Source organism: Hypanus sabinus, chromosome 12, assembly GCF_030144855.1.
Source record: "Hypanus sabinus isolate sHypSab1 chromosome 12, sHypSab1.hap1, whole genome shotgun sequence".
NCBI classification, from domain to species: domain Eukaryota; kingdom Metazoa; phylum Chordata; class Chondrichthyes; order Myliobatiformes; family Dasyatidae; genus Hypanus; species Hypanus sabinus.
In genome coordinates this window covers 54,905,897-54,932,996 of record NC_082717.1, presented here as the reverse complement: position 1 = coordinate 54,932,996, position 27,100 = coordinate 54,905,897, and the positions used below count along the sequence as shown (strand labels likewise).

At 38.9% G+C, this 27,100-nt stretch overlaps 2 protein-coding genes across 5 annotated transcripts in view; one reads left to right on the top strand and one right to left on the bottom strand.

The window, feature by feature from the left end:
• LOC132402898 (serine/threonine-protein phosphatase 4 regulatory subunit 3) overlaps nucleotides 1-4,508 on the top strand; it is an 83,514-nt gene extending 79,006 nt beyond the window's left edge. Inside the window, exon 16 of the mRNA XM_059985973.1 lies at nucleotides 48-4,508. Within this exon, the coding sequence (XP_059841956.1) occupies nucleotides 48-143 (96 nt within the window). The 3' untranslated portion in view covers nucleotides 144-4,508. The remainder of the gene's footprint in view (nucleotides 1-47) is intronic.
• Nucleotides 4,509-4,652: 144 nt separating this feature from the next.
• cfap36 (cilia and flagella associated protein 36) overlaps nucleotides 4,653-27,100 on the bottom strand; it is a 107,360-nt gene continuing 84,912 nt past the window's right edge. For 3 of the 4 annotated variants that reach the window (XM_059985974.1, XM_059985976.1, XM_059985977.1), the window contains 5 exons: nucleotides 24,538-24,612; nucleotides 16,387-16,477; nucleotides 10,262-10,431; nucleotides 6,543-6,701; nucleotides 4,653-5,361 (listed from right to left, as the gene is read on the bottom strand). In XM_059985974.1, coding sequence (XP_059841957.1) covers nucleotides 5,281-5,361; nucleotides 6,543-6,701; nucleotides 10,262-10,431; nucleotides 16,387-16,477; nucleotides 24,538-24,612 — 576 coding nt within the window. In that variant the 3' untranslated portion in view covers nucleotides 4,653-5,280. The remainder of the gene's footprint in view (nucleotides 5,362-6,542; nucleotides 6,702-10,261; nucleotides 10,432-16,386; nucleotides 16,478-24,537; nucleotides 24,613-27,100) is intronic. The other variant, XM_059985975.1, reaches the window with a different exon arrangement.

Genomic DNA, 27,100 nt, shown 5'->3' with positions numbered 1-27,100 from the left:
GCAGCATTGCTAACATACTTTTATCTTTTTTCTCTGAATTACTTCAGGGAGGTCGTGTGGGTCTTGTAGATTATCCTGATGATGAGGAAGAGGAGGAGGAAGAAGAAGCATCACCAAGGAAGCGACCCCGGCTAGGTTCATAATTGATGCATTTGCATTAGGATCTGATATAGTGGTGCAACTGTTCCATGAGCATCGGATCTGAATCGGAAAAGGCTCCTGTACTGTGAAAACAGAAGATGCAAATAAGGAGTAGCAACAGTATGCTTCAACCAGAGGGCTTGAGTTCTACATGGCAACAGTATGCCAATGAGGAACTGGATCTCTCTGGAATAAAGTTGGAAAGGCAAACTGGCCAATAAGCTGGTAGGACTAGCAGTTAGTACCTGGGAATTGATTGACAGTTTCCCAAGTGGGGAAGAGAATCTGATTTGGAATGGGTTAGGGAAAGCTTGAACAAGGCAGCAGGAGTTCCACCAGAATGTTTTGGTGTTCTTTTCCGGGAAACCAAAATTCGGAGATGCAAACAGAGTCTCATTTGGAAGCCTTAGCATTCTGAAATGAATTAAGTGCAATTCCACCTGTGTCCTCTACCTTGTTTGTCTCCAATTGTGTGTTTTTAAATTGTGGGGTGGTGGGGAGGGAGAAAACTGCAAATACATTTCTGCATAAAAGGATCTAAAGCTATTATTAGGACCATAATGATGAAATTGCAGTCATGTTCATTGGATCCTGGGGCATCCACTGGACCTGTTTAGCAACTTTAATCAAAATGACAAATGGTTGGAAAAGCACAAGAATATGCACCTCAGATGCCGTGTGAAACTTTCACAAACCAATGTGATAAAGCTGATGCTGGTGGTTGCAGCAAAAAGGTTCAAGAGAAAAATTACTGTTCTTAGATCATTTGCAGATTATAATTCGTGAAAGTTTAGGTTTGCAATGTTCCCAGCCCAAACATATTACTAAATAGAGAAAATTTTATCCCATGCGATTTTTATGTATATTTTTGGCTATTGTATGACAGAATAACATTTCATTGTAGTTAATAGATAATGGAGTTACCTTTTAGGGAACACTAATTTTAACAGGCAACTGACATAATGCTAGGAGTTTCATCGAAAGCTGCACCAAAACATGAATTAATAAGTCTGCCATTGCCCTGTTAGTCACATTGTCTTGGAGAAGTCGTAATTAAGATTTCAAGCACAATAAAAGGTTTGCTCAGTTCCAAATGTTTTTATTGCACAGTATACTGTTTAGATCATTTTAAATACAGTGGTTAACGCAGGTTGTTAAACCAGCTGTAGCCAAGTCAGACAACTGGCAATCTGAGAAGAGCCTGAGGATGTTAAAAATAAAATCAAACCTCTTTTTTTTAAAAAAACAAACGAGTTTTTTTTGGAGGTCATCACTGTCCCTTGATATTTTTGGAGGTTTTGTAGTTCAACATAAACATTCATGGGGAAAAAAACGGGCTATCTGTCATGTAGATACAAAGTATAATTTTTCCATAAGACAGAAGTTTATTTTATATGGATGAATAACCACCACTGTAACTGTTATTTTACACTGTACACATGTTGATATTAATAAGGCAATGTAAGATTCAGGAATTAAAATGTGACCCTGTAATTCCATAAACAACATGCTGTTGTGTCTATTTTCTGGTAAAAGAAGATGAACTTTTAAAAATGGTGCTGAATTGTAAACTGAAAATCAATTAATTGATCTTTGAACAGATTATTTAGAATTTTATTTATAGGATTATGCACAGTATTTAAAAGATAAGCCAAAGCAGCAACTAATTGTGTTTATGCTAATCAAAATTCATTTTTCAATTTTGTTATTTGGTTACTTTATTTGGGTGACTGTATTGTGTACTAGTTAGTTTGAAAGTTTGACTATTGTGCATTTACTTGTAGAACTAGTATATTCGTTATTTTAATTTCAGAATGTTTCAGTTGTGATCCTCATCACACAATACAGTACAATATGTACTGTGCCATGTTCTTGAGTAGTGACAGTTTACATCTGTACACTAGATTCATCTTGCAAACATAAATATAGTTCTAATTTTAAAATGATTATATTTGTGATGAACTGTTGCTGTATTGTAACTTTAAATACCATTGATTATTCAAGTTTTATTTTCACATTCAAGATAATGGAAATTTAAAATTTGCCCATTGACAATGTGTATTTCCTCTGTTTGCCTTGTGAATCATTTTGACGTTAGCTAACTATTCTCCTGAAATATCTTTGTCTTCAGGCATTCTTAAACTGTGGTATCATATTTCAGTTGAAAAAAATTATCAACATGCTTGTTCACATATCACAATGCATGGTCTGCAATTCCTCAATTGGTGGATACAGCAGCAGTTAATTTGTTTTATTTAATATTTATTTGTTATAAATGAATTCTGTTAAACTGCTTTATTATAATCAGTCCATGAAATTAAATGCATTTTAACTCCAAAAGGAAATACTGTAGCTTAAGATAATGGAGTAAGTTGAAAGAAAAATCCTGATTAGCATTGTCTTCTGACTGCACTTTAGCTTCTCATTAATATCATTTTATACATTTCCAAAAGTCAACACATCTTACCAGTACATTCCAATCAATTTTTATATTGATTTATTTTCATTACCACAGCACTTTATCGAAAAATAAGCATTGCTTACTTTTTATTTTTAAATGATTTTGAAGTCCAAGCAATGATTTATAGATACTGCTTGTTTTTTTTAATTTCAAAAAATGTCCATTTTATACAAGTGTTTGCCCAAATATATAAAATTGTTTTGTACATTGTTATATTTCTATCTTACTAGGATGTTAAATAATTTCCCACTTAAATGATTTTTTTGCTGACAGTGCCGATTTAACAAAGGGATTTCTATTAATTTAATTGAAAGATGTTTAATAAATTCAAGTTACTTTACTGTATCATTTGAAGCTAGTTTTTGAGTGAGGATTTGAGAGTAAAATGTTTCTGTTACAAAGCTGAAAAATTCAGTTTTGTTAACCTCTTAATCTGGCACACTTGGGACTTTACTGCTGGACTGGCAGATTTTCTGGATTATTGAATGCTACCAACAAGCATTTTCTCTTTTTTAATGTTTTACTGTACATATAATAAATTTTATGGTAACTCAAATGAGTGTCAAGAGTCACGGGAGATGCAATCAGAATTTCAAGGGAACACAAGGGATGCAACCAGGTGAGTTTCAGGGCCACACTGAAAATGCAACCAGGTGAGCTTCAAGGTAGAATGAGAATTGGCAACTGGTGGGCCAGGTGCTGAACTCCTGGGATTTTTGAACAACCAGGTACTTTTATAGTGTAATTTTTTCTTAATATGCAAAAAGTAAGGCAGAGATTAACCGGATTCTTTGTTATCTTGGTAATCAAGGATAGATTTCATATGTTCCCTTGATTAATCAGTTTTCCTATTAAGTTGGTAAATAAAGCATGGAACTGGTCAAGATGGGATTGCTCTTCTATACGTTAGAATTGAGCACTTTCTAAAATGACTTCTTCTGAAATCTTATGGAATGTTCTATTTTACACCAAAAAATGCAGGATGTCATGTGTTTGTAATACTTCTTCATTCACAGGATTTAGGTATCACTGGCAAGGTCATTAGTTACTGTCTACTCCTACCATTAACTTAATTGAAACTTAAAATCCTATCAAGATGGGATAGACTATGGTCAAAGGAAGAATGCAGAAACTAGAAATCAATGTTAAAGAATACATAGCAAGGACTTAAAGTGAGGAGAAAATATTCACAAAAAATGATGGTTTTGTGGAAGTCTCTACCTCAAGGTATTTGAGATTGCATCTCCTACCTTAATGATGTATTTTAATGGCAGAGATCTATGGAAATGGGGAGAAGGTAGGACCAGGTACTGAAATAAAAACCAAATGCTAGAAATACTTGGTAGGTCAGGTGTCATCTGTGGAAAGAAAAATATTAACATTTCAAGTTGAAGATCTTTACAAATTTTATGATGTCTTGAAAATGAAAGTTTCCACAAATGCTGCTTTTACTAAGTGTCAATATTTTATGGTTGTGATCTTGTTTGATTTCCCCCATCTGCCCTTTTTGATTGGGTAATTTTCTTGAAAGGCAGAGGAGCCTCAGGGAGTTGGCTATTCAGCCCTAGTTTCTAGGGCAGAGTTTAGAGATAATCCTTTAGAACTGAAAAACAGGATTTTCCAGAATAATGAGATCTTATCCATATTGGGGTGGTATATGACATGGAGATCATTGGTGGTGGTCTCATCCTGATGGAACTGTCAGTTTGCAAGGTGGTGTGAATTGGTGCAGTGCGTGTAGATGCTACACACTGCAGCTGTTGAGGAATGATGTTGGAGAATGAATGTTTGAAGTGTTGGATTGGTCCCAAGTAGGTTGTCACCTTTTATGTGTAATTGAAGATTTAAGGTGTAAAATGGGAAATGAAGGTTGATTTAAAACTATAGGTCAAATGAATATACTTCAGTCACTTGCAAAAATAAGACCAGCTTTAGCCTATTTTTTTTTTGGCACATGGCAAGTATGTTATTCAAATAGGAATGAAGTATTTATCCATGACATCTTTACGTCTAATGAATTGATGAACGTTTTAATGTAGCACTGGGCTGATACCAGTAACTAAGGGTATCAGTGTTGAAATTTTATGAGATACCTTTAATCAATTTGGATATTCAGTCATTTGGTTACTGCCTAAATGCATGACATTAAACAATACCTATGTTACTTTCACATTCATCAGATTACCTAAATGCCTTCTTTGAACATCTTCATGTGTCTTTATTTAGAAATTTATTTTTGAAAGATGAAATTGTTTTCCAAAACTTAGTGGTTAATTTGACATAGAAATGTCAATAGGGCTGGATGTGTGCAGATTGCCCAAGTCTGTAAGCCTTCAATGTTTTAGAGTTTACATTTAAATCCTAGCAATTCTTGAAGCCATAATAAGCAGTTTCGTTACACAAGTTCATGGTTAATAATGAGATGGTACCAGATAACAACAGTCTTGAACTATGTTATAATTCACAAGAACAGTACAATCACCATTCAGCATTCTAAGTTGCAAATAATTAGTACTGCCTATTAAGTAAAGGAAGGCTAATTTAAATTGTGGCTGAAATGCGTCAATATGATCGGCTAATTAAAAGTCACAATAAATATATATATAGTGTTTCAACTTCAATTAAATACTCAAAGATCTCAATCAAAATTATGGATTTTGTAGTCTGTTGTCCACATTTTATTTTTTGATAACTTCCTGTTTAAGTTTTTCTGCCAGATGTTTCCTTTTCTGAATTTTCTGCTTTTCTTCTTCAGATAGCTACATAAAGAAAAAAGTGTTAGTCATTATTTCTGTGTTATCTACAAATGCATTACTTAAAGACTGTCAATGATACCAACACTTTTAACAAAAAAAATTATCTTTGATCAACATTCTCTTGTGCAACGATACTCCAACTGCAAACTAAAAATTATGTGATATCAGAAGAGGCATGGTACAGAATCAAACTTAGTCTCACATGCTTCACCAGCTACCGAATGTTAAAAACATACTTCATGCTAAAATGATTAAGGTATCAAGTATATGATTAAGATACATGAGTAAATGTTCCATTCTTTGTCCTGACATGACTTGAGGCTTTGCTTAATTTCAGCATTTCCTTCCAGCTGCCAGGCTTCCTGAATTCTGGGAAATCCACAACTATTATATGCAATTCTGAATCACACCATTCCAGCTGAATAATCACAGTTGTTACATATTGTTGCCCTGCCAAACCCAAACCCACAATCCACAACAGTAAGACAAAGATGGAGTTTTGATTAATTAAGAAAATGTGAAACAGTTGGAGAATCTCTCTTCATTGTTCGGTTATTAAAATCTTCATCCCTTGATTTCTGTAAAGCTGTCGTGCCACCTAAGTATAAGTGCACCTTGTACACTAGTTTAACCATTTATGCAAGAATAATTTAGAATTGCACAAATTCCCACTTTTTCACCAGAATATAACTTATAACATACTAACAATTAAATCCTGAGACTTCTATTCTCACAGCCTCAAACCATCCAGTCTAGCATCCCCTCAGTTGGTGTCGCCTCTACACTCCACTTTCTGTTCAATGCCACATTCACTTTTCCCGATCACTGGAAAATTCTTGCAAAATGTTGTGAAAAATGGCAATTTGGAGCCTAAATCAAAGCAAATTAAATTAAAAAAAATATGCTGAAAAGTAGAAAGTTTGATTTAAAAAATGCTTTGTTCATTTTGTTAAATAGTTTGGGATTATTCAAACTGCAAGTTGCAGGAAAAAGCTCAGGTATTCCAGCAAGGAATGGTTATTAAATCTTCAGCTACATGCAACATTTTTACAGTTCCTTTTTACAAAAGATACGAATTTGAGGATGCAGACATGTGTATAGCTTTTTCACTATTGGTGTCCAATATGTTGTCAACGTGCACTTCTGTCATCTATATGCATTTGACAGTTATCTGTATTTAGTACCTCTTTGGTTTCTAGTGTGGGTGGTGCATTCAGAGTTTCAGGGTTTTTTGGTAGATGTTTCTCTCTCTGTTCTTTTTTCATTGCCACCAATTTATCACGCTGTTCTTTAAGATAGGCTGCTCGTTCATGAAGTTGCTTCCTCTCATTCTCAGAAAGTTCCTGCCATGAAGAATGATAAACAATTTTAATAAATCTGGAATCCAGTCTTTTTCAGCATTGTCATATCATTTTCGTACCAAGGTACATGCAAAATTAAATGTTGCCTTTCCTGTCTGCCTCAGATATTGAGTGAATCATGTTCAATGGGAATCAAGTCATTTGTACCATGTATCAGTAAGTGGAACGGTTTCCTTCCCTGAAGGATTACCAGCAAACTAATTTATGACTGGCATGAAAACACAGATTCTTAATAGCTACTCAAGTTGACATGCTGGAAATTAAATTCAAACCACACAGTCAGCTATACCTTAAATGAACCCAATTATAATCTATTCTCTTTTCTAATCTTCTGAGTAGATGACAAACTTTTAAATATTCTAAAATAGAAATTAATGAGAATGTAGTCTGAAATGAAAATGCCTGCAGCTGAGATATACTGATTGTTGTATCAGTTCTACTTAGAATTCCTCCCACACTATTTTCCTTCATCAATGACTTTTTGCCAGTTTCCACCTTGTTCTCGCCTAAACTGTTCTATTCTGACTTTTTAAAAATTAACCTCTTGCTTCCATTTCTGGGAATTGGTTAGCAACCAGCATCAATAACTTGGAGCCTATGTTAAACATACTTCCTCCTAAGCTGTTGAATACAAGAATTCCATTCTATTTTCCCAGGTCCTTTAGCTGTCATTAGTTTTGATGATGGAACCTTGTACACGATGTTTCTCTCAAACAGGTTTCTTCCTGTGTGGGCAAAGCTCCCAACCAATGAAAACCAAAGCACTGCTTCTGGTGGGTGATTTAAAGAAAAGCCCAAAATGTGTTCAGCAGGTGAAACACTATCCACAGAAAGAGAAATGGTTGATGTTTGAGATCAAATACTTGGTTCATTAGAACTGACATTGACCTATCTATTTCTACTCTCAGCCCTTCTCCCAACCAGGGTCAATCTTGTCCTCTACACTTGCTCCGTATTCAATGGGCCAATCTCCACAACTGTAAAATTAATAATTTCATGACATATGTCAATGATAAACCTGATCCTTCTACAACTGTTTAGCTGATACCACTATCTTTACTGATCTCTACTCTTAGCACCTTTGTCTCTCCCTTTCCTGGAAACAAAAACTTGATGAAATGTCAACCACCTGAAATGGGAGTTGAAAGGCAAAGATAAATCTCAATTTTGAGACGGGTCCTGGTCAAAGTAGACCAGGAGCGTGTACTTGCAGTCAAGTTTACATCTGATAAGTGGGAATTATTGAAAAGTGAGGTGTAAATGCCAATATCTGTATAAGGATTGAATGGCAAGGGCAGGAAGTATGAGGGGACCTGGAATACAAGAAATAAAGGATTGCGCAATATTTTTTTTAAAAGCACATGGCAGGAATAGAGATGAAAAAAAAAGGAGAGGCCCAGGTGGAGCATGGATGGGGGAGGGGGATTAGAAGAGGAAAAACAGGGTACAAAATATCACTGGCATACAATAATAAGGAAATTGCCAAAATAGTTTATAACTAATATTAAGAACGAGAGAGTAATAAGGAAAGAGTGGTGGCTTGACGGATGAAAGGTCAATGAATACTTCTAACTGGTATTCACTAAGGAGAAAATTGTAGTTGGGGGGGGGAGGAGGAGAGAAACTGTAAGCAAGCTACCATTTAAAAAGATGGTTTTTGACATCTTGGTGGATTTAATGTGGCTAAATCCCCTGGGACTGATGAAACAGATGCCAGGTTGCTATGGGAAGTAAAGGAGGAGATTATTGAGACTCACAGATTTTTAAATCTGCTTACCACAGATGACTGGATAATGTCAAATGGGGTACCTTTATTAAAGATATGTGGCAAGGATAAGCTCAATAATCAAGATCTGAAAATCCACAGCCAGTGGTCGAGAGGTAATTAAAAATCGTTCCGGTAGACAGACCAAATTGTCTAGTCATTAATCAAAAATATTCATGGTAGTTTTGTGGGAAGGTAGAGGCAAAGACCCTCTGAGCAATTTGAATTTTTCAAGGAAGCAGTATCGGTGGTGGTGTCTACTTGCAGTTCATACAGTGTGTGATAAGGTCATCATACACAAAATGGGGAGGAGTTTAGCAAGTTAGAAAGCACCTATGAAGGGGAATAAACATTTGAGGTTTTGGGCTGAGACCATCAGGACTGTTAGGGAAGGAGACAGGCAAAATAAGAAGGTTGTGGGGTGGGGGGGACGACTACCAGCTGGCAGATGAATGGTGACAACAGGTGTGAGTGGGTGATCTTATTCTGGTTTCTGCCCCCTTCCTATCCCGTTCTGATGCAGGGTCTCAGCTCAAAACGACTGCTTATTCCCTTCCATAGATGCTGCCTGACTTTCTGAATTCTTCCAGCATTTTGTGAGTTGCTCTGGATTTCCAGCATTTGCAGAATCTGTGTGTCATACTTGTAGGCCATATTGGGAGACAGGTCTAAAAGGTTAAAGCCTTTGGGATTCAACAAATTAAATCCAAAACTGATCTGGTAATTAGGTAGAGGATGATAGGATTGATTGTTTTTGTAGTTGGTAACTTGTGACCAGTGGTGTACCATGGGATTTTCTGCTAGGAGTCTTACGTCCTTGTCATATGCACTGACAATCTGGATGCAAATAGAGGAGGTATAATTGGTAAGTTTGCAGAATGGCATGAAATTAGTGAGATAATTTACAGTGGGGAGAAAAACATGAATTGGCAAAACGGTGGAATTTAATTTTGATAAATGTGATACTATACATGTGGGAGTACTAGTGACGTGAAGATAGAGCTAAATAATATTATAGTCTTAGTGGGGCTTTAGATCAAGAATCCATGAAGATGGCAGCACAGTTTTATGAGATGGTGAAGAGACAGGATACCCACCTTCATCAGACAAGGCATAGAAAATAAGAGCAGGGAAGTTATGGTACAACATTTTTAAGATATCAGGTAGCCACAACTGGAATGTCATACATAGTTCTTGTTGCCACATTATAGGAAAGAGTGCAGAGGAGACTTACCAGCATCTTGTCCAGAATATAACAAGTTATAAGATTAGATAGGCCAGATCTGTTTTCTTTGGAGCAGAGCATGCAAAGGGTATCTGACAGGAGGTTATACACAATTATGAAAGGTATGAGTAGGGAAATAATGAGAAACTTCATCACAGCAGAGGTTAGGAGGAATCAGAGGAAACATCTCTCCCCTCCCCTCCCCCAACAAACACAGAGGATGATTGAATTCTGGAGCACTGCCTAATGAGGTGATAGAAACAGACTCCGTTAACATTTCCTAAACAAGTTTTTGAATCATCAAGGCACAGAAGGCAATGGAATAAGTCCTGGTAAACATGAATAGTGTAGATGCGTACTTGTGGTCAGCAAGGACATGGTGTGCTGAAAGCTCTGCTTATGTGCTGTATGACTAAATACCGCACAATATTTTTCACCTACCAATCCAAGTGATGTAATTATATTTATCTAGATTGAATAAAAAATAATTACTGAATGGAGTTCTCCTGAGGATTCAATTATAAATTTTTAGCCAAGCTCTCGGTTACTTACTAAAACAGATCCCAAAATACCAGCTTCCTTTTTCGCTTCCTGTAGCCATATCTCTGCTGCATCACTTTGGTTTGTCTTTTTCTCTATTGATTCTGACGGCAAAGGTAATTCTCCTTTCAGTGGGGCTCGTACTGGTCCTAATACTTCTCTAGATATTCTGTTGTTTTGTCCTGTTAAGTTAGAAAATACAGCATAAGTGAGAAAAGGAGTAAAATAAAATAAACATAGCAATTTATTATTGGTAACTTGCATTAAATGTGCATTATAATATCATATTTTATTCCTAATTCCATTCCACTAATTTAAACAAAATTTCAATGTTCACCAACAAATTCTGTAGTGGAAGTACTCACAAATAAAATGTGTTTCTATGAATTTACATGTCATTGTGAAAATATAATACTTAGATAAACTACTTGCTGTTTTTAGCTAAAAAAATTGGTCTCACTATATGCTACAATATAAAATGTACCAAAAAGAAGCAGTAGTAACCCATTCTGCATCTTATACCTACTCCATTATTCAAACAATTGATGACCTTTTACTTCTGTGCCCTCTCCTGCACTAATCCCACACCCACGGAAACACCGAAGCACCCCATTAAATGGTGCCTCCTCATTCATAGAAAATAGGTGCAGGAGTGGGCTATTCGGCCCTTCGAGCCTGTACCGTCGTTCAGTATGATCGTGGCTGATCATCCAACTCAGAACCCTGTGCCTGCTTTCTCTCCATACCCCCGATCCCTTTAGCCACAAGGGCCATATCTAACTTCCTCTTAAATATAGCCAATGAACCGGCCTCAATTGTTTCCTGTGGCAGAGAATTCCAGATTCACCACTCTCTGTGTGAAGAAGTTTTTCCATCATAGTCCTAAAAGGCTTCCCCTTTATCCTTAAACTGTGACCCCTCGTTCTGGACTTCCCCAACATCGGAAACAATCTTCCTGCATCTAGCCTGTCCAATCCCTTTAGAATTTTATACGTTTCAGTAAGATCCCCCCTCAATCTTCTAAATTCCAGTGAGTATAAGCCTAGTCGATCCAGTCTTTCTTCATATGAAAGTCCTGCCATCCCAGGAATCAATCCGGTGAACCTTCTCTGTACTCCCTCTATGGCAAGAATGTCTTCCCTCAGATTAAGGGACCAAAACTGCACACAATATTCTAGGTGGGGTCTCACCAAGGCCTTGTACAACTGCAGTAGAACCTCCCTGCTCCTGTACTCAAATCCTTTTTCTATGAATGCCAACATACAATTTGCCTTTTTCACCGCCTGCTGTACCTGCATGTCCACCTTCAATGACTGGTGTACAATGATACCCAGGTCTCGTTACATCTCCCCTTTTCCTAATCGGCCACCATTCAGACAATAATCTGTTTTCCTGTTCTTGCAACCAAACTGGATAACCTCACATTTATCCACATTAAATTGCATCTGCCATGAATTTGCCCACTCACCTAATCTATCCAAGTCACCCTGCATCCTTTTAGCATCCTCCTCATAGCTAACACTGCCACCCAGCTTCATGTCATCCGCGAACTTGGAGATGCTGCATTTAATTCCCTTGTCTAAATCATTAATATATATTGTAAACAATTGGGGTCCCAGCACTGAGCCTTGCAGTACCCCACTAGTCACTGCCTGCCATTCTGAAAAGGTCCTGTTTACTCCCACTCTTTGCTTCCTGTCTGCCAACAAATTCTCTATCCACATCAATACCATACCCCCAATACTGTGTGCTTTAAGTTTGCACACTAATCTCCTGTGTGGGACCTTTTCAAAAGCCTTTTGAAAATCTAAATATACCATATCCATTGGCTCTCCCCTATCCACTCTACTAGTTACATCTTTAAAAAATTCTATAAGATTCATCAGACATGATTTTCCTTTCACAAATCCATGCTGACTTTGTCCGATGATTTAACCTCTTTCCAAATGTGCTGTTATCACATCTTTGATAACCGACTCTAGCATTTTCCCCACCACCGATGTCAGAGTAACGGGTCTATAATTCCCCGGTTTCTCTCCCCTTTTTTAAAAAGTGGGGTTACATTAGCCACCCTCCAATCCTCAGGAACTAATCCAGAATCTAAGGAGTTTTGAAAAATTATCACTAATGCATCCACTATTTCTTGGGCTACTTCCTTAAGCACTCTGGGATGCAGACCATCTGGCCCTGGAGATTTATCTGCCTTTAATCCCTTCAATTTACCTAACACCACCTCCCTACTAACATGTATTTCCCTTATTTCCTCCTCGGTCTCTACTATTTCCAGAAGATTATTTATGTCCTCCTTCGTGAAGACAGAACCAAAGTAGTTATTCAACTGGTCTGCCATGTCCTTGTTCCCTATGATCAATTCACCTGTTTCTGACTGTAAGGGAACTACATTTGTCTTGACCAATCTTTTTCTTTTCACATATCTATAAAAGCTTTTAGTCAGTTTTTATGTTCCCTGCCAGCTTTCTCTCATATTCTTTTTTCCCTTTCCTATTTAAGCCCCTTGTCCTCCTCTGCTGGACTCTGAATTTCTCCCAGTCCTCAGGTGTGCCGCTTTTTCTGGCTAATTTGTATGTTTCTTCTTTGGACTTGATACTACCTCTAATTTCCCTTGTCAGCCACGGGTGCACTACCTTCCCTGGTTTATTCTTTTGCCAAACTGGGATGAACAACTGTTGTAGTTCATCCATGCGATCTTTAAATGCTTGCCATTGCATATCCACCGTCAACCCTTTAAGTATCATTTGCCAGTCTATCTTAGCTAATTTGCGTCTCATACCTTCAAAGTTACCCTTCTTTAAGTTCAGAACCTTGGTTTCTGAATTAACTATGTCACTCTCCATCTTAATGAAGAATTCCATCATATTATGGTCACTCTTACCCAAGGGGTCTCGCACGACAAGATTGCTAACTAACCCTTCCTTATTTCTCAATACCCAATCTAGAATGGCCTGCTCTCTAGTTGGTTCCTCGACGTGTTGGTTCAGAAAACCATCCCGCATACATTCCAAGAAATCCTCTTCCTCAGCACCCTTACCAATTTGGTTCACCCAATCTATATGTAGATTGAAGTCACCCATTATAACTACTGTCTTTATTGCACGCATTTCTAATTTCCTGTTTAATGCCATCCCCAACCTCACTACTACTGTTAGGTGGCCTATACACAACTCCCACCAGCGTTTTCTGCCCCTTAGTGTTATGCAGCTCTACCCATATCGATTCCACATCCTCCAGGCTAATGTCCTTCCTTTCTATTGCGTTAATCTCCTCTCTAACCAGTAATGCTACCCCACCTCCTTTTCTTTCCTGTCTATCCCTCCTGAATATTGAATATTGAATATTCAAATCCTGATTTCCTTTTCATAAACCCCTAAACTGCCCTAATCTCTGTTTTGCCTATTCCTGGATTTTTCAGAAATGTATTTATTAATATCCCAATGACCTAAGCTCAGAAAACTCAAGTGTACAAAATCCCAGAGATTCACCACCTGCATGAGAAGTGCCTATGCGCCTTGGTGACAATAGGCAATGATGGTCACTTAAAACAATGTCACTGTTATGCCTGCTGTTTCAATAAGGTTGATCTCATTCTTCAAAACTCCAAAGAATATCAATTTTATTTATTTAGCCAAGAATCCAATGCATTTGTGAGGGTCAGTTTTGGGCCCCATGGAGAAAACCAGAGGAGGCTCACGAGGATAATTCTGGGAATGAAAGGGTTAACCTATGAGGACCATTTGGCAGCTATGGGCCTGTACTCACCAATTTAAAAGAATGCAGGGGAATCTCATTGAAACCTACCAAAAAAGGACTAGATAGGGTGGATATGGAGAGGATGTTTCCTGTGATGGGGGTATCCAGAATTAGAGGCCACAGCCTCAAAATTGAGGGGCAACCATTTAGAACAGGTAAGAAGGAATATTTTTAGCCAGGGAGTAGTGAATCTGTGGAATGCTCTGCAGTAGAGGCCAAGTCCGTGGATATATTTAAGGCAGAGGTTGATCGTTTCTGATTCATCAGGGTAGCAAAGAATATGGAGAGAAGGCAGGTGTATCGGGGTTGAGTGAGATCCAGGATCAGCCAAGATGGAATGGCGGTGCAGACGCGATACGCTGAATGGTCAAATTCTGCTCCTATGTCTTATGGTCTTATACCAAATTACTTGAAATACAAATGGGATTTGTGTCTGCACTGTATTTTGCAGTTTATACACATTTAAAAGAATACAGACCTAATGTAATCTCCTAATTATGAGTGCTTTTAATGGAATGATAATAGATATGTTCCTGATATACTTTCCAAAAGAAATATAAAAGGAAAATGTCTTTTCTTTAGTGATATAGAATAGTCCATTTTCCAAGCCTTTCCCATAAATGTTCCCCAAGTCTTCTTCCACTACATTGACAACTACATTGGCACTGCTTCATGCACCCATGCTGAGCTTGTCAATTTAATCAACCTTGCCTTCAGCTTCCACCCTGCCCTTAAATTCACTTGTTCCATTTCTGACACTGCCCTCCCCTTTCTCCATCTCTGGGGACAAACTTTCGACTGACATATTTTATGGACCTTATGGACCTCATGGCTTTTTTGATGATGCTCTCCCCAAAAGGTCTCCTATAAAGTCCTTTTTTTATTCCCGTCATCTCCGCCGCATCTGTTGCCAGATTGAGGTTTTGCTTTCCAGGATATCAGAGATGTTCTCCTCCTTCAAAGGATGAGATTTCTCTTCCTTCACCATTGATGCTGCCCTCACCTGCATCTCCTCCATTTTCTGAACATCTGCACTCAGCCCACCTTGGTGCTGCTTTAACAGTGATAGAGTTCCCCGTCCTTACCTACCACCCTACAAGCCTCTGCATCCAACACATCATTCTCCGTAACTTTGGCCATCTACCACTAAACTCATCTTTACATCCCCCAAATTCTCCGCTTTCTGTAGGGATTACTCTCTCTGTGATTCCCTTGTCCAATTATCCCTCCTCACTAATCTCCCTCCTGGCACTCAGTGCTACACCTGCCCACTCACTTCCTCCCTCAGCTCCATTCAGGGCCCCAAACAGTACTTGCAGGTGAGGCAACATTTCACCTGCAAATCTGCTAGGGTTGTCCATTGTGTCCGGTGCTCTTCCCGATGCGACCTCCTCTGCATTGATGAGACCAGTCATAAATTGGGGAACCGCTTTGTCGAGTACCTCTGCTCCATCTGCCAAAAGTGGAACTTCCCAGTGGTCAAACATTTTAATTCGGATTCCCATTCCCATTCCCATTCCGACATGCAGTCCATGGCCTCCGCTTGTGACATGATGAGGCCACCCTCAGGGTGGAGGAGCAACACCTTACATTCCATCTGATCAGCTTCAACTTGATGGCGTGAATATTGATTTCTCCTTCCAGTAAATAAAATCCACCCCCCTGCCCTCTTCTTGTATTCTCCACTCTATCTTTTTAACCTCTTCTCACCTGCTTTCACCTGTCCTGATCCCTTCCTCCTTCCCTTTCTTCTATGGTCCACTCTCCTCTCCCATCAGATTCCTTCCTCTCCAGCCCTTTACGTCTACTAACCACCTTCTAGCTATCCTCCTTTACCTCCCTCCTTTTTATTCTAGCACGTTCTCTTTTCCTTTCCAGTCTTGGGATTGGCCCAAAATGTCGACTATTTATTCATTTCTGTGGACATTGCCTGACCTTTGGAGTTCCCTCAGCTGTGTGTGTGTGTTGCTTTGGATTCAGCACCTGGAGAATTATTCCAATTTATAAAAGAAAAAACATCAAGGTACTGCTCAAAAAATGAAAAGAACAGGAGAGAAAATGAATTATCCTCATGACAGATTGGTAAATTGTTATATACTGTCACAATGTCCAGTGGAAAACTTTGTTTTACATGCCCTCCATTTTATCACATCAGTATATTGCCACAATACATGGGAAAACTAACTATGCTGAGAAGCATAAAGCAATTTCCTTAAGAATCAAGGCTATTCACAGTTATTTTATATTTTCTCATAGCTGTTCTATATTCTGTGATAATAGCTGGTCTGAATATTGGCAATCAATTGCACCAAACTATGTCATTAATAATAAATGCCTTTAACTTTATACAGGTGCTAATCTTGCCTTACCTGAAAAGCTGCATTGGTGATTAGTAGCCATCTTGCTTGAGGATATGGCTTCTGGTAATTGCTCTAAGGTGTTTAAAGAGTTTGTAGAATTCTAGGTTTTAAAAAAAATAGCAAGCTTAATTAATCTGGATGCAGTAGTTCACCTGTACAATCCATTTTATGTACTGGGATCTTACAATCAAATAATACAGTGCCAAAACAAATATTTAGTGCAAAATAAAATATGATACAAGGCATAAAGCTTTCAATTCTGAGAGCAGCATTGTAGCATATCTGTTAGAACAATACTGTACAGAACCAGCAATCACTGACTGAGGTTCATTTTCTGCTGCTGTCTGTAAGAAATTTTTATACTCTCCCAGTGACCTGGTGCGTTTGCTCCCACATTCCAATGACATACAAGTTGGAGTTGGGTTTAGTGAGTTGTGGGCAACCTATATTGGCATCTGAGGCATGAGACACTTACGAGCTGCCCCAGCACAACCCTTGGATTGTATTAGTAGTTGATACTTTTTACTGTGTTTTGATGTACATGTGACAAATAAAGCTAATTTTTAATCTAATTATATTTAGAGATAAAAATGAACAGGAGTGAAACATTAATCCTGCCATGTTATTATGCCATCTGAATTTCCAAAAAGCTACCAGATCAATCATTATAAATCATCCCAACTCTTGGCCATTACCGTCAGATATTACTGTCAGATTTCCTCAGCCTTAGGCCCAAAAATAACCTTCATTCATCTGAAGGAGAGAAGTAGAGATCTTTACTGATGATTGCAATTCTATTCACAACTCCTCAGCAAAAAAGACTTCCAAGACAAAACACAAAATGCTGGAGGAACTCAACAGGTTAGGCAGCATCTAAAGAAATGAAGTGGACATTTCTGGCTAAAATCCTTCTTCAGAATGGAGAAGGATGGGGGAAGATGCCAGAATAAAAAGGTGGGGGAGGGCAAGGAGGCTAGCTGGAAGAAGATAGGTGAAGCCAAATCGGCGGGAAAGGTCTAGGCTGGAGAAGAAAGAATCTGATAAGAGAGGAGAGCAGACTACAGGAGAAAGGGATGGGGGTCACGGGGAAGTATTAGGCAGGTGAGTAAAAGGTCAGAGTGGAGAATTGGGGGAATTTGTTTATTGGAAGAAGAAACCGATATTCATGCCATCAGGTTGGAGGCTACCCAGACAGAATACAAGGTGCTGCTCCTCCACCCTGAGGGTGGCCTCATCTTGGCACAAGGGGAGACCATAGATTGACACACTGGGAAGGAAATGGGAATTGGGATTAAAATGTTTGGCCACCGAGAAATCCTACTTCTGGTGGATGGAGCAGAGGTACTTGATGAAGCGGTCCCCCGCAAATTTGCAAGTGAAGTGTTGCCTCACCTGGAAAGAATGCCTAGACCCTGAAAGGAGGTGAGGGAGGCAGTGTACAGGCAGGTCTAGCACCTAGGCCGCTTGCAGGGATAAATGCCGGGAAGAACAAATGGACAAGGGATTCACAGAGGGAGCAATCCCTATACGGAGAGCTGGGGGGAAGGGGGTAGAGATGTTTAGTGGTAGAATCCCTTTGGAGATGGCAGTAGGTGTGGAGGCTGATGGGATGGTAGGTATGGACAAGAGAAACTCCATCACCTTAAGGAGACAGGAAGATGGGGTGAATACAGATGTTCAGGAAATGGAGGAGATCGGGTGAGGACAACATCTAAAGTGGATGGAGGGAAAACTGTCCTTTAAAGAAGGAGGACATTTCTGATGTCCTGGAACAGAAAGCCGCGTCCTGAAAGCAGGTGCAGTGGAGGCAAAGAAACTGAGAAAAGGGAATAGGAAAAAGGACTCCAATTGCTGAAAATCTGAAGCAACACACTCAAAACTCTGGAGAAATTCAGCAGGTTAGCAGCATTTCATGGAAAGAAATTAACAGTCAAAATTTCTGGTTGAAACCCATCAGGACTGGACAGAAAAGGAGCAGAAACAAGAATAAAAGAGAGTGGGAGGAGTGTGAACTGGCAGGTGAGAAGGACAAGGTAGATAGGTTGGGGAGGAGGGAAATGGGAATGATGTGAAAAGCTGGGAGGTGATAGGTGGAAGAGGCATAGGACTGAACAAGATGGAATCTGATAGGAAAGGTCAGTAGACCATGAAATAAAGGGAAGTGCAGAACCAGAGGGTGGAAGGTGAGGGTGATAAGTGTTATGTTTTGTTACTTCAAAGCATTAAACTAATAAAGGAAAATGAGAGCGTAGAGATGCGAGACTAACTTTGTTCTTTACTGTGTGAGGCATGCATAGCACATGGTAGCGTGATGATGTATACAATTCACCTATTTATAGATATAACCCACAATGAATTATTTAAATGAACAACAATTCTTAATCAATATATACACAAGATTACTAGAATACTACATAACACTGCACCCTGCTTGACTATAAACTCCCAGAGTGCATCTCAACTATATACACAACATACTATACAGAACAACTACTACACAGACATCCACAGCGTAGGACAATTTAAAATTTACCATTCAGGCTTAAAGATTCAATCGCTTTGGAGGCTTTCTTACACTTGTGGGATAACATCTTTCCTGACAAAGAGAATCACACTGCTTGACAGGCAAGACTTGTGGTTGTGAAAACACTCTCAGCTTCTGGAACCTCCTCATGGTGGTTGGAGGAGTTGATTCTGAGACTGCAGGAAGTGGTTCTGACAGCTATGGGCATCCTTCTTCTCCTTCCCCTTTCTTCTAGTTTGTGCATCTTGATATTGGGAAGCTGTATTTAGATCACTGGAGTATTCTCTTATTAACCCTTGCGGACATACATACACTGGACTAGACATGCCTAGGCATCATCCCTGAAGAAGATGGTGGAGTCTATCATCGAAATATCAGGTAAAACTGACACCTGGACCTGGTTGGAATCCAGAAAATAGTTTATACGTTCTATTGCTCTCTTTATGATCTGATCTCTCTTTTTGGTTTCCTCATCCACAACATCATCTAATGAGTCCTCTGTTTTCGTATCTACATTGACACCCTTCCTTTTGCCTTCTATTCATCCAGCCGGGGTTTGATCTTTGCATCTACTTTTGCAAGCAGCTTTTTGTCTCCCACTTAAAGTTTAAGCAATAACCTTAATGAGTGCAGAGCAGATTCTGGTTTTTTATATTCACCAAAGAATGTTTGCAGCTTTCCTGAAATTTCTTGAGATCTCTTCCAGCTCAAAACCAAGCCACAATTTGGAAGTAAATGCTTGATTAACATATCAGTAGCTTTCTCAGATACATTGCCTACAAAAACTGTTGTAGTCAGGTCACTGCTTTCATCACTTCTATGATTACTCTGAACAGCATGGTCCTCCCTTGGTCCAATATGTTTTCCAACCAGAGGCTGGCAAGAATACCTGTTTGCCCTCTGTTGGGCAACAGTTCATGATGTACAGCATGAAGACTGTTACAGCAGCATCCAGTACCTTTCTTAACTCACTTTCAGTTCATTTCATTACAGGGGATGAGACATGCAAATAGTGGATGAATCTCCAATCAAGTTGTAGATGGCTCAGCCAATCATACCCCCACAATGCTGTCCCTCCTGTTTTTACCACATACAAGCCCAATGTGGGTTGTTGGTTGTTGTATTTCACTGTTACAAGTGTCATTCCCACAGGAGTTATCTCTTCTCCAGTATAAGTTCTTAGTTGGATATTTACAGGTGTCAGTGCAATATCTTTGAAATACCACTCAAACTAATTTTATGTGATGACTGAACAGCTGAACCAGTGTCTAAATCCATTTTAATTAATTTGATGTTCATTTCTTGTGTAAGCCATATTGCTTGTCTCTTGCTAGTTTTCACATTGTAAATCTCAAGGTTATCCAGTCCCATATTACTCTAATCATTGTCAGATTTTTCAAAAGCATGCACATTAGTGCTTCTTTTTGAAACTGCAACTTGACTTTTTAGCTCTTTCTCTTCCCTGTGCAGATTATTTATTTTTGTCTACCTGACATGGTCTTTGGGTATGTGATCTTCTTTGTTGCATTTTCTGCAAGTTTCACCTTTAACCTGCATTGGTCTGGTGTATGTGAGCTTCAACCACAATGGCAACACAATTCATTCAGCCAGACCAGTTTCTGTTTAGACACTGCAACTTTGTTCATGCTCACTTTCATTCCCAACTGCAACTCAATTGCATCTCTGCCTGCTGTTTCCACTGATACAGAAAATTCAACTGCTCTCTTAAACGTAAGTTGTGCTTCAGTTAGGAGCTGATTTTGAATACTTCCTTGTAAGATTCCACAAATTAAACAATCACTCAGTGCATCATTAAGCCCATTACCAAACTGACAATGCTCAGACAATCTCTTCAATTCAGCCACATTAGCTGAAATGGACTCCCCTTCTTTTTGATTTTGCTTATGAAACCTAAAGCATTCTGCAATCAATAATGGTTTTCATTCTAAAAGTTCCTGCAACACTTTCATGAAATCAGCAAAGCTAATTTTGGAGCAGTCAAAGTTCGAAGCAAACTATAAGCATTTAAACCCAATGTACTCAGCAAAATTGGTACTCATTTCTCATTGGCTATTTCATTTGCTTCAAAATACTGTTCAATTAGCTCAGTAAACATAAGCCAGTTGCCCATTAAGCAATCAAATGCATCTATCCATCTGATGTAGCCAGCCATTTCTGCTCTTTTTTATGATTTTTATCACCTGTTACTGTTTATGAATTTACTGAATTCTGTTTTCTGCCTTTTTTTTAAACTTGACTTGTTCTGCAGGTGCTGAGCTGCGTTTTTTTTACTCTCTGTTCCTCACTGTGCTTTATTTACACTCAAACGTCTCACTGCTTTCAACAGGCATCTCGGGACAGTTTTAAAAATACCTCATCAACACCATTATGTTTTGTAACTTCAAAACATTAAACTAACACAAAGGAAAACAAGAGTGCTGAGAGATGCAAGTCTAACTTTGTTCTTTACCTTAAGCGAGCATATCATGTGATTGCATGACGTATGCAATTCACATATTTTACATTTAACCCGTAATGAATTAATTAAACAAACAGGAATGTCCAATCAACGTACACACACACACAGCTCAAATATTACTGAAATATTAAAAGCACAAACAATAGGCAGGTCATGACAGTGGGGGAGGGGAGTGAGGAAACGTGTAGTCTCCAACCTGAAGGCATCAACATTGATTTTTCTGACTTCTGGGAACTACTCCCATCTGCCTCCACTCCCCCTATTTTTGTTTTCTTTGTCCTTCTGACCCCTTTATCTCTTCACTTTTCCCTCTCCCTGCAGCACAAGGAAGTAGAGGAGTGTTGACAATAGCGATTTATAAAATAGACAGGTTAGATAGTCACAGATTTTCTTCATAGTTTGAAGTTCTTAAACTAAAGGTGGTGAAGGTGAGAGGGAAAATTCTTAAAGGAGATCAGAGGCAAGTTTTTCCATACAGAGGGTGGTGAATATATAGAACATTCCAGAGCAGGGACAGTCAGTATTTAAGAAGCATTTGGACAGGTACGAAAGGTTTAGAGGGATGTGGGTTAAACGCAGAAAAATGCTCAAGCCTCTTGATCTGCTTTGAATAATCTTTTTCCATTGAGAATGACTGAGAACATCTTAAAGGTTACTTATAGAACAAAGGGACTGGAAAAATGGGCAACAGAAGGTGATTTGTTCAGGGGCAACAAGGAAACCAAAATTCACCTACACTTTTCCAAACAACTTTGACCCAGCCATTCCTCCCCTCTGTTCTAGCCACAGCCTCCAAATTGCTAATGAAATAAGGAATCCTAGCTCCGTGGCTGCTCCTTTCCACAATTCTCAATGCTTCTTTAATGCGATCACTCAAGTCGGGTTTGATGCTCTCCTAAAGGGTTGTCTATTGCTGGGTCCTCAGGTGGCTGTGGAGACCCATCAGAGATCCACACATTCTGGTGCATTGTGGGTACGATGATGTGGTGGCCGTGATTAGTGGTTGGGTCTTTTGGGTGTTCAGTTTCTTTTGTTCTATGTAGCACAGTGGAAGTTGTTCTCATGTAGCATAGTTCCCTCTTGAACAGATTTCCTCTGGGGGGGGGGGTGTGGGTGTGTGTGTTTGTGTGGTATCTAGAGGACAATGCCTTCCTGGTTTTTAGATGTAATGGTAAATTTCTTCAGACTGATTTGGATGTTATCTTTGAAGCATTTCCTTTGTCCACCAGAGCTTGTTGACCTTTTTTCAACTGGAAGTAAAAGATCTGTTTGGGGAAATGTGAGTTAGGCATCCACATGACATGACCTATCCATCAGAGATGGTATTGGTTTATTGTGTTGGAGATGCTGTTCATGTTGGCCTCCTCCAGTGCACGTGTCCTTCAGATGATTCTCAAAACCTTTCGCAAGGCTCTTTGGTGGTATTGTTACAGGGCTTTCAGGTGCCTACTGTAGGTGGTCCATGATTCAGTTCCATAAATAATGTAAGAAGACTAATTGCTCTATAAACCTAAAGTTTTGGTTTGATGTGTAGGTTCAAGTCTTCAAAAACTCTTGAACTCTTGAATCTTGCATAGGCTCCACTAGCAATACTCAGGTGGTGGTTGATCTCTGAGTCAATATCTGCTTTTAAAAGAGAATGCTGCCAAGGTAGGAAAAGTAATTTTCATTTTCAAGGGCAATATCGTCAACTTTTATGGAAGGCTGGATAAGTGGGTGTTTGGGTGGTGGCTGATATACGACTTTTATCTTTTTTGCTTATGTTTAATACAAGACCTAGGGCCTGAAGTGTTTTGGCAGAGCCATTCAGGATACATTGGAGGTCTTCTTCAGAGTGTGCTGTGATGTTGTCATTTGCATACTGAAGTTCCATGACAGCAGTGTTGACCTTGTTCTTGACCTTGAGCCAGTTGAGATTGAAAAGCCTGGTGTTCATTCCATACACAATGGGATTCCCTGTGGCAGGTCTTGGTCAATGAGGAGAAAAAATGCAGCAATAAAGATGGCACATAGGGTGGGTGCAATAATAGAGTCCTGTTTGACTCTTGCCTTAACAGTGATTCATTCTGATTCAGTACCACTATTGTTGAGTACTCTCGCTGACACGCCATCATGCCTCAGTATTCACAAGTATTTGTCAGGGAAGCCATTTCTTGATAATATCCAGCAGAGACCTTGCTGGTCTACTGTATCTATGAAAGCCAAGTACGTGCGTTGCTTTTGGTCACAGCATTTTTCCTGTAATTGACATGCTGTGAAGATCATGTCTGCAGTACCTCTAGATGGGCAGAAACCACACTATAATACAGGGAGTACTTCTTCATACAGCAGAAGGAGTCATACAAAGATACATACAAGCACTTTGTTGTCAGGAGAGAATGTCTCTGTAATTGCCACAATCTGCCTTGACTTCCCTCTTGAATATTGTCACTATTAGAGCATCCCTGAGCTGTGAGGGCAGTTGGGGGAAACTACTGACCCTTCCAGCAATTCTTGATGCCATATTTTTCAAACTGACCTACATATATACTACTGCACAAGTAGCAGTGCACTTTTTCAAAACACTTCTCTGGCAGGCTATTGTAAGTTGGTCAGCTCCATTATCATGAAACCCAGTGAACTTATCTGGGAACCTACCTCATAAGTCACCAATCACTTCGAGCTTGCATACTTGAATTTATGAACCATATTTTCAGAAAAAAACTCCCTTGACAAACCACATCACACTGATGTCTCTCTTGCAATAGATCCTCTTTGATATCCTTAATATCCATCTAAAACTCCAGAACAGCAAAACAAATGCAGCTTAAGGACCGCTATATTTTAAAATGAAAACAAATTTACAATAGAAAGTGCATATAAACATGAATAACTGAACGGAACTAGAGAGCAAAACTGAAAATATACTTCCACAATAATAATCAATAAAAATAAATAAGAATATAGATTTTAAGATTGTGTTTAGTAATCTTAAATTATACAAAAATCATAAATTGGATATTAGATTCATCAACTTATCTGTTCAGTGTAGGTAATTTGTTATTCCAATACCTCCACTTTTAAAGTAGTATGAATTTTTCAAAGAATACAAAATTGGTTCATAAATTAGTAAATAACTCGTGACACAGACTAAGAATTTTGCAAGATCATCTACTACCTCATCTAGGTTACTTGTGGATGCAACTGCATCTTCTCTTGTTGATGCTCTCTTTTGCAAAGATTTCTGAACAGCCTGTAAAAAAATTTAGGATGTTAATAGTCAACCTCACTGCACTCACAAAATAACAGGTTCCTTGATTTCTATAAAATCTGTACACTTTCCATCCCAATTTTAGATGACAATATAGAAACCTTCTATGTAACTAGAGTAAGCTCAAGCCTGAACATGAAATGTTTCAAAATTTACATCATCTCTCAATGGTATTCCTAAACCTACCTTCATCTCCAGTACTATTAACTTTATCTCCCATTTCATCCTGCTTTCAAGCCAAGTCAATTAACTTGGGGAATTGACTTCAGAAGGAACACTCAAAGGGATTCTCCTTAAAGCAAAGGTTCCCAAACATTTATAAACTCAACAAATCCTTGTGATTTCTCAAAAGTTACCATCACTTAACCCAGTTAAGTAAATGATGGACAGACAATAGTTTTTATTATTGCACAAATTCACTACAGCCAACAATTATTAAGATGTTTATTCTAAACTTCACTGGACAGTGATCTTAATTATTTTTATCAAGTGGATTAATTCTCAATTCTATAATTTTCCAAAGCTTATTCATCCATTTAGGTTGGAAAAATATATGAAATAACTTGTGATGCTGATAATTTATTAGCTCTGCAAATTCAATACATTTAATGACAGATTTATTATGCAAATTTGATCATTTATAGAACCATAGAACATTACAGCACAGAAACAGGCCTTTTGGCCCTTCTTGGCTGTGCCAAACCGTTTCTCTGCCTAGTCCCACTGACCTGCACCTGGCCCATATCCCTCCAAACCCCTCTCATCCATATACCTGTCCAAGTTTTTCTTAAATGTCAAAAGTGAGCCCGCATTCACCACTTCATCTGGCAGCTCATTCCACACTCCCAGCACTCTCTGCGTGAAGAAGCCCCCCCCCAATGTTCCCTTTAAACTTTTCCCCCTTCACCCTTAACCCATGACCTCTAGTTTTTTCTCCCCTAGTCTCAGTGGAAAAAGCCTGCTAGCATTTACTCTATATATACCCATCATAATTTTATACACCTCTATTAAATCACACCTCATTCTCCTATGCTCCAGGGAATAAAGTCCTAAACTACTCAACCTTTCTCTGTAACTCAGTTTCTCAAGTCCCCGCAACATCCCTGTAAACCTTTGCTGCAATCTTTCAACCTTATTAATAACCTTCCTGTAATTAGGTGACCAAAACTGCACACAATACTCCAAATTCGGTCTCATCAATGTCTTATACAACCTCACCATTACATTCCAACTCTTATACTCAATACTTTGATTTATCAAGGCCAATGTACCAAAAGCTCTCTTTACGACCCTATCTACTTGTGATGCCACTTTTAGGGAATTATGTATCCCAGATCCTTCTGTTCTACTGCACTCCTCAGTGTCCTACCATTTACCTTGTATGTTCTACCTTTTTTTTTTGACCTTCCGAAGTGCAATACCTCACACTTGTCCACATTAAACTCCATCTGCCATTTTTCAGCCCATTCCTCCAACTGGTCCAAATCCCTCTGCAAACTTTGAAAACCTTCCTCACCGTCCACTACACCTCCAATCTTTGTATCATCAGCAAATTTGCTGATCCAATTTGTCATATTATCATCCAGATCATTGATACAGATGACAAATAACAATGGACCCAGCATTGATCCCTGTGGCACACCACTAGTCACAGGCCTCCACTCAGAGTAGCAATACTCCACTACCACTCTCTGGCTTCTTCCATTGAGCCAATGTCTAATCCAATTTACTACCTCTCCAATTTACTACCTAGTGACTGAATCTTCCTAACTAACCTCCCATGCAGGATCTTGTCAAAGGCCTTACTGAAGTCCATGTAGACAACATCCACTGCCTTCCCTTCATCCACTTTCTTGGTAACTTCCTCGAAAAACTCTGGTCAAACATGACCTACCACGCACAAAGCCATGCTGACTTTATCTAATAAGTTCCTGTCTATCCAAATACTTGTAGATCCTATCTCTTAGTATTCCTTCCAATAATTTACCTACTACCGCTGTCAAACTTACCAGCCTATAATTTCCCGGCTTACTTTTTGAGCCTTTTTTAAACAACAGAACTACATGAGCTATCCTCCAATCTGCATGATCACAGCCAATTCCATCATCCAATGATGTGAAAGCAATATGAAAAGGCGCCACATTGGCGTTGCAGTTAGCATGACACTTTTGCAGCTTGGGGCATCAGAATTTGGAGTTCAAAACTAGCATCCTCTGCAAGGAGTTGGTACATCCTCCCTGTGGAATCCTCCAGGTGATCTGGTTTCCTCCCACAATCCAAAGGTTAGTAGGTCATTGTGTATTGTTCCATGATTGGTTTAGGGTTAATGGGTGGGATGCTGGCGGCATGGCTTGAAAGGGGGCCTATTCTGAGCTGTATCTCTAAATAAATTAATTAATTAAATTAAAACCAGATCAACCTGGCATGTGGATTCCATTTAATTTATGAATATAATTTAGTCATAACTCTG